At 35.1% G+C, this 7,907-nt stretch overlaps 1 protein-coding gene across 1 annotated transcript; it reads right to left on the bottom strand.

The window, feature by feature from the left end:
- Positions 1-1,392: 1,392 nt before the first annotated feature.
- LOC142504837 (NADPH--cytochrome P450 reductase-like) lies at positions 1,393-7,077 on the bottom strand. Its single transcript, XM_075617683.1, has 18 exons — positions 6,450-7,077; positions 6,077-6,136; positions 5,907-5,983; positions 5,756-5,813; positions 5,300-5,383; positions 5,157-5,193; positions 4,812-4,881; positions 4,530-4,715; positions 4,326-4,418; positions 3,952-4,177; positions 3,795-3,878; positions 3,545-3,696; positions 3,233-3,329; positions 2,837-2,986; positions 2,660-2,737; positions 2,449-2,571; positions 2,200-2,313; positions 1,393-1,738 (listed from the first exon to the last, which is right to left on the bottom strand). Exons 1-18 carry the CDS (start codon positions 6,786-6,788, stop codon positions 1,658-1,660), a joined length of 2,109 nt encoding a protein of 702 aa, XP_075473798.1. The 5' UTR covers positions 6,789-7,077; the 3' UTR covers positions 1,393-1,657.
- Between the last annotated feature and the right edge of the window lie 830 nt (positions 7,078-7,907).

The following is a 7,907-nucleotide window of genomic DNA, read 5'->3' as shown; positions in this document are numbered from 1 at the left end:
TAAATCAAATCATTATTGTTTGATCATTAATTGTCGTTAGAGTAAATGAGCCTCACATTAAATGACTTTGGACATTAATGTATATTGAATTCATCGATTTACCAATGATTTTTTTTTTTGTTGTTACTAAAATTGGTTGCTAAAATGAGTTGATTTTTTAATGATTGTTAATGAATATTTAATGTTTTTATCTTATATTTTCTTTTATTTTACATAAAAATACATCACTTTTATAACAAGTTTATTTTTAAATATGAACTAAGAAGCATCATATTTATTTATTTATTTAAATATGTCATTTTATTTTTGTGACACTATTTTTTCTTATATATATTTTTTAATGTTTGCGGGTGTTTTTGTGCTTAGTATTTTTATTTAACATTATTGAAAATATTATATGCATAGAAAATTTAAATCATAATGTCTCTATATTATTGTGTCTACACGCGTTTGCAAATTTAAGATCAATGTTCATAGTGTGTTTTCCGTGAAATGAGTCACCTCTACTCGTATTTATAATAATAATTAATATTTTTGTCATAAAAAATAATAATTTTTCATTAGTGAATCAAATAGGAAATTCGTCTTATAAAATGACTCGTGAGGTCGTCTCAAAAAATTTTGTATGTTATCTTATTTATATATCTATTTAATTTAATTTAATTTAATAATTGTTTAGTGGTTTTATTTTAACATTATTATGATAATTTAGTTAATTAAGAGAATTTTATTTGACAATATTTTGTCTATGTTTACTTCATTTAAGTACATCGTGATTTTGGTTTTGATAAAATTTACTATTATGTTATTTTTATTATTTTTTCATTGTGAATTATATTTGGATGAAAAATATATTTTATAATTTGAGAGAACTGTCATTATGTTATAATCACGCGGATTGAAAATGTCATATGAATAAGTGAATATATATGATTTATTGTCATAATATCTTTTCATTTTTTGTGTTTTATATATATTTAGATTGATAAATACTCATAAACAATATGTTATTCGATTTTAAACATTATCTAAATCTCATTATTATATATTTCATTATTAATATCTACGTGCATCGCACGTATACTTTCCTAGTATATATATATATATATATGATGTAAATTTAATTTGGTGTCACATAAATTTTTTCATGGAAAGAACCCTTCCACATTTTTTCCTCATAATTCTATAATATTTCATACTAAAAAGAATCGAACTCGTAAACTTTTGTGTTCTCTTTTTCTACCAATTAAGCAACTGTCAATATCATAAATAAAATATAGTCACGAAATAAATAATATTTTAATAATCATTTTAAATAAAATATACATAAAAATTGCCACTAAATGGAGCCAATGAAATAAAACGAACAGATGATTATACAAGTAACCAAAATCAAAAAAGGCCCAATATACGTATTTATATTATGGTGGTTAGATATAAATTACATGAATAATTTTTTTTATATAAAAAAAATAGAATTCCTTTGAATTTTAGAAAAAAAAATCACGAATAACAGCCTAGCGTATACATATTAATATTCAAGTTTACTTTGTTGAGGTTGACAATAGGAGGCAGGTAGTTTCTGCACATTGCATGCTTGATCTTGTAATCTTTTTGAGGTCTCTCGATGAATGAATGGTCCGCGAACTTATGATTATCACCATACATCGCGCAAGTATCGTCCGGTCATTTGCAGATTCTTCACCATGCTCTCCGCTTTTGAGCTGTCCAGAGATCCCTGAAAAAAGACTCGTTATTAGTTAGGCGCAATGTTGAGTGACAATTGCATATTCTAAATGAGATCATGTACTTAAAATGATTTTATAGGATAATTTGTTTGTCGCTGTATCGAAAGATATGGCTCATCATAACTGTACCACATACAGATATCCACGAAAAACATTAAGTAAGAAGTGGGCTGTAGCTACTTTTATTTTCGAAGAAAAGTATATTAAATTCAAAGAGTGAAGTAGTGAAGTTCTAGAAGGGTGTAGCAGATTGAAGTGAGCGTGAGGTTATCAGGCACATGCAAAGAAAATTTAGTTTTTGTTAGTCTAAATAGTTGAGGCTTCTCACAAGAAACTAATGAGGTCCCACGATCCCCTAAGCAGTTGGTCCTCATAAATTGTTGGTTGAAATACTGTGATAAAGGAGTGGACAAAAAAAGAACCTCGCAAAAGAAAAATCAGAGCCACGAACCTGTTCTTGCGCTATGGTGTGGAGGGTTCGGTGAACGTCGCGGGCCATGCCTTTGGCATCGCCGCATACGTAAATGTAGCCACCCGCAGAGATTGCATTCCACACATCAGAAGCCTGTAATACACCACATGCAATTCAAACATCATATGAATAATAACTTTCTCATGAATATCTGGTTATACATCGAATCAGAGATCAACTTTTGCCATTTGAGATAGACACGACTGGTGAAAAAAGTTGCACACCTACCTTTCGCATCATCTTATGCTGCACATATTCTTTAGCGGGTCCCTCACGTGAAAATGCAACAATGAGGTCTGAAATTACACCGGCTTCAACAAAGTTGTTCAACTCGTCCTTGTAGATAAAATCCTGCAAATTGCAGCAGCTGCTGTGAATATTGTACCGTTACGATACGTCAAAAGAATGTCTTGGAACGAATGCTAAGATAATCACTAACCATCTCACGGTTCCTGCATCCGAAAAATAGGGTGGCAGGACCGAGTTCTGATCCAGATTCCTTTAGAGCTAATCTTTCCTGTAATATAAACAGTAAATATTCTTAGAAAATTACAAGGATCCAAATTGTATCAAGTCTCAAAACAATATTCAAGATTCAACAACATTTTGCACAAACCTGAAGAAAACCACGAAATGGAGCCAAACCGGTACCAGGACCGATCATAATTATTGGTAGTTTAGGATCAGCAGGGAGCCTGAAGTTTGAAGTTCGGACAAAAATTGGTGCCTGACTGCACTCACGACTGTCTTCCGAAGACGCAGAATTCTGAAAATGGGTAGCAATTGAGAATCAAGGCTTCAGAAAGAGCAATCAAGTGACAAGAAGGTGCACTGATCACTAGAGGACAATAAGAAGCAACGAGTGTAGTGGACTACAGTATCATAAGCAGATGCAGCGTGCCTTGGGGAATCGTGATATTTATAACAGCACAACAAAACCGATCATATTTACCTTCTCAACCAATCAATTATGGCTAAAACATGAAAACATAATTGAATAATGGAAAAATACCTTCATCCATGTGGAGCAAACACCCTTATGAATTCGTCCTGTTGGTGTTTTCTCGTAAACCAAAGCAGATGTCACATGGATCCTAGATGGTGAAATTCTGGAAGAACAATTAGAGGCAATGAGAATCTGAAAGATTGGGCAGCCAAACAAAATAAGGGCAAATATGACAATTGATTATACCGAAACTACTAATTTAGCAGAGTTAAGTAGACCAACTCCAAAATTAACAAGGATCACGTGTTACACAGATATTGCAGCTAAAATCTCAAAACTTTATCATGATAGAGATGGAATAGGATTGTGAACACTCACTTCGGGGAAGATGATATGGAATAAAATCTGGCCTGCAGGCGTGGAACAACTGCGGCAAAGAAAACACCAAGAGGCGGCCTGGCGGATGGGAAATCAGCCATGACCTCAAGTAGACTTCTCTGGCTTGCAATAACATATTGAGCATATTCCTCCTGATGATGCATCCAAATCCATGAGAAAAATGCTAGTTTTCAGCTTTGGTATCATACACGAAGACAGTAATCCAAATAAATAATGAACCAATTCAAACCTTTCCAGCCGGAGAAGTAAGATGATTGAGCCGATCAGCTTCATTTGGATCTGAAGCATAAGCAGCTAATGCGAGCAAAGCAGACTGGAAAAAAGACACATTTGAGACTTATTCCCTGCATGAAAGGAAAATTTGATGACAATGCAGTATTATATACCTTTTTGGGAGCACTCAAAAGATCCGCATATTTAGTAAGTGCAGTCCTTAAAGTGCAAGGAGGGAAAGGAGGTAGCAAGGAGCCACCACAGAGTGGAGTGCCATCCTCTTTATCAGCATGAATTGAGAAGTATGTTTGCGAGGGAAGATTCAATAACCTTTCTGCTTCCTCCACTGTTTCAATCAAATTCTCACAATAAACGCCAACATGATCACCAGTTTCATATCTGCAGAATAGAAGAAGCATTTAGACTAATAATAAGATTCATTCTTCTCCCAAAGTTCAAAGTCAGGGACAAGCCGATTCGTGATTTGGAAAGGACATTCAATATTTAGAGAATGCAATAGGTACAATTTGTAAAAGCAGGAACTCACGTTAGTCCGGTTCCATATATGTCAAATTCCAAGTGCGTGCACGAACGATCAGATGCAGGAGAGTGAAGTTCTCTTCTTACGGCAACATTTACTCTTCAGAACAAACATAAAAATGTCAAGTAAAAAAAATAAAGCCACTTTAAATTTCTACGAGAAAATGGTCCAAAGATGAAATAAAAAGGAAAATGGTAGCATTCTCGTTACATGCAGGGATGCAGAGCATCACAAACGGTATTGCCATTCGCTGAGCAATTCTCCGTAACTGATCCATCTGCCTGGTCATAGAATACAACTCGATATTCCAAAACTGCAGCAGTATAGCGATTAGTGCCAGAGGCCTTATCCTCGTCAAGAAGTAAGTTATCCAACTCAGGCCACACTAACTCGCGCCTGCATCACAATCAAGAGTAAAAATTATTTTAAGCTATCATCCGATGAAGTGAAAGATAGAGAAACCACTGTACTTATTAATCATCACCCCAGTACCATGCGGTGAAGTCATCTTCAATGCATTGATCATCGTCTCCGAGACCCACCGGGACAAGCCTCTTTCCACCTGAACAATGCATACGTCCAGTAAGAATGGAAACACATGGCAAGACCATAAAAGAACCAACACGGATAAAATATCCTCTGATTGAATTTGTCTCTACATCCAACATTCATTTTGATTATGTCCTTTCAAAAAACGAAGGAAAGGCGTACATAAGTTGGCAGACAAATACACAATTCTGAAGTAAACAAAATTTAATCGAATTTTGATGTAAGTTTGCACTTCTCCTAGTCGGATGAACTTTAGTCTAGAAAAGAATCGAAGAGAAGAAAAAATACCTTGCTCAGTAATCAAGTCGTCCACAACTTTTCCAATCTATTAGTCAGACAAAGACAAAAGAATGACACTTCAGTCGATATTTACAAGAGAACCATCTTACCAGGTAAGCCTGTACTCATATATGTATCAAACAAGCAGATACCTTGTTGAAATGCTCATATTGCCTGTTCCCGAGCCCAAATACACCATAATGAAGATTCTTAAGCCAATCTGATCTTTCTTTTCCCTGTGTCACAGGACATAGAAATTAATCCCAAAGTACACCCTGTATTTTGACATCTTTGAAAATTTGTTAGGATTAACAAAAGCCTCTGCCTGCAGGACGGCTCAATCATGGTATTTGTAAGTTTGAGTTATGTTAGGTAAAATGACAATTGTTCGGTCTGACCGTCGACTCGAATATCAAGATCACGTGATTTACAAGTTGGTGCAACTACTGGGAAGAGGCTATCTGAAAACAACAGTTGTCTGTCTACATATGACTCTCGCACAGCTTTATGATTTATACTTTCTGATCGCTTAAGTACCAGTGGCTATAGTTTTTATGCAGTGACAAATGCTTAATCCAAAAAACTATTTATACTTCAGCGGGTTTTACCTCCGTAAACCATTTGTAAAACCTAGCCGCATTGTCTGTTGGCTCACCATCTCCGTACCTGAATCCAACCAAAACTCACCAACTCAATAAATCAATAAAGCAGCGTCTTTTTATGCAAGTACCAGATTCATAGTTTAAAAAAAAAACCCACGTGGCTAGGAAGAAGAATGCAAAGGTTTCCTTCTTCAGCTTCTCTTCATACTCGTCATCATCCGCAGCATAATCATCCTACCCAGATTAAAATGAACCGGATCAAAAGTTGATTCAAGAGGAGAAAAAAATAACATTAAACAAAAACAGAAATAGAGAAACAAAACTCACCAAGTCAACCACTTTAAATTTGGCCTGTTGATAACGTGCTTTAGCTTCCTCAGCCAGAGCCTTTACAATAAGAAAATCAAATCAAATAAATTTATAAATATGCCAATGAAGTTCAAAACTGAAACTAGACGAGAAACCCAAAATCATAAAGATTTCCATATTATAATCCACGATTATCAATTCAAACAAGATTTTTAAAGCCCAATAGCACTTCAATTTGTTCCCATCATTGACAAGGCCATTCTTGTCACTTCAAAAGCTAGATTCATCACCCACCAAGAAACTTGCAGTTTAAGACATGAAAATTGACATTATCACCCTTTTCCAAGGAAAAAATCCCAAAGTATTTGATCCAAATTATTCTTTGGTTTACCTTAGCAAAGCCTTCAGCGGTACCAGTCTGCGTCCCAAAAAATATGGTAACTTTCTTCTTCCCATCATCCACTTCCTCCGGCTCCCCCGCCGCCTTCGGAATCACCAACCTCGGAGGCTCCACCTTCTTCGCCGAGCCAGCTGCCCTTCGCCACACCAGCACGACAACGCACCCAATTAGCACCGCAAACGATGTAGTGAGCAGCATCATGAGGTCCCTGTTTCCAATCAGCATCGCCGGCACCACATCCGACGATCCATTGAAATTATCTATTTTGACTACTTTCAACAACGCATCCATGAAATCAAACGGCGAGAGCTTCTCCGAAGTGGGTTCCATGGTTTCTCAACTGGGATCACGCTAGATTTATCTATCCTTGTTCGCAAGAAAGAAACTAAACAAGAACCGAACAAACGGCGGAAATAAGTGGCTCCCGATTCACAGAGTCTCTCCCTATTGATGAAATTAGTTGAGAGTTGAAACAGAGCAGAGCTGTGGAGAGGCTCTGACTTCCAAAATGGTTCCTTAAATGGCGTTTATATGGAAAGGAAAGAAGCCACGCCTACCAAACCAGGCTCCTCCGCCCACCTAACACTCGCAGACCATGTTTGGTGTATTCGGTTGGAAAACATCTTTGTGCGGTCTCAAATATATTTAAAATAATATAGAATATATTGAAAAAAAAATTAATTCAAGGATGTAATTATTATAAAATTTGAGTCAAATGTTCAATTGAATTTTAAAAAAATTTATTTTTTATCTACTAACTTAAAAATATCGAAATATCGAAAAATCGTACCGAAAAAATATCGAATTTACCGAAAAAATCGGTATACCGAAAATTTCGGTACGGTATGAAATATTTTTTTTTTCGTTAAATTTAAGTTCGGTATATCGAAAAAGTTTTCGGTGTCGGTACGGTACCGGTATTAATTTTTTTCATACCGAAAATTCGGTATACCGAATGTGCGGTATACCGAATTTCCGGTATCGGTATGGAAAAATTACATACCGATATTTTCGGTACGGTATACGGTACCGTAGTTCGGTACGGTATACCGTACCGTACCCACCCCTAATCTCAATTTAGATTTTGATATGCTGCTAAATTTTAATTTCTGGTTATTGTAGTTTAACTACTGATGTGTCAACGAACAAACTAATAATTTTCGATATCACATCAACATTTTTTGATATTATATAAATATTTTTTAATGTCATGTCAATAATGTGGTACTTGAGATTTCGGAAATTTGAGTAAACTTAAAAATTGAACATCTCAAAATAATAAATCAATGTTTTTCAAAACATAATGACATCGTCTCTATTATGATCATTTTCAATTAAGATATTTATAATACTTTTATCATTTTCCCCCAATCACGTGGTCATAAACATTCAGAGTCAAAATTACTCTATTAATTCTTATAAAGTAGGTCTTTTGTGAGACAGTTTCAC

Source organism: Primulina tabacum, chromosome 10 (genome assembly GCF_025594145.1).
Source record: "Primulina tabacum isolate GXHZ01 chromosome 10, ASM2559414v2, whole genome shotgun sequence".
Classification (NCBI taxonomy): domain Eukaryota; kingdom Viridiplantae; phylum Streptophyta; class Magnoliopsida; order Lamiales; family Gesneriaceae; genus Primulina; species Primulina tabacum.
The sequence above is the reverse complement of the archived record's forward strand: the minus strand, read 5'-3'. Positions and strand labels throughout refer to the sequence as shown.

What these genes read in the sequence shown, in the direction of transcription:
- LOC142504837 (XM_075617683.1), bottom strand. Translation starts at nt 6,788, where the DNA reads ATGGAACCCACTTCGGAGAAGCTCTCGCCGTTTGATTTCATGGATGCG. An exon ending in GAAGATGACTTCACCGCATG is followed by an intron (nt 4,716 to 4,811) that starts GTACTGGGGTGA and finishes ATTGTGATGCAG; the next exon opens with GCGCGAGTTAGTGTGGCCTG. An exon ending in GATGCTCTGCATCCCTGCAT is followed by an intron (nt 4,419 to 4,529) that starts GTAACGAGAATG and finishes TTTGTTCTGAAG; the next exon opens with AGTAAATGTTGCCGTAAGAA.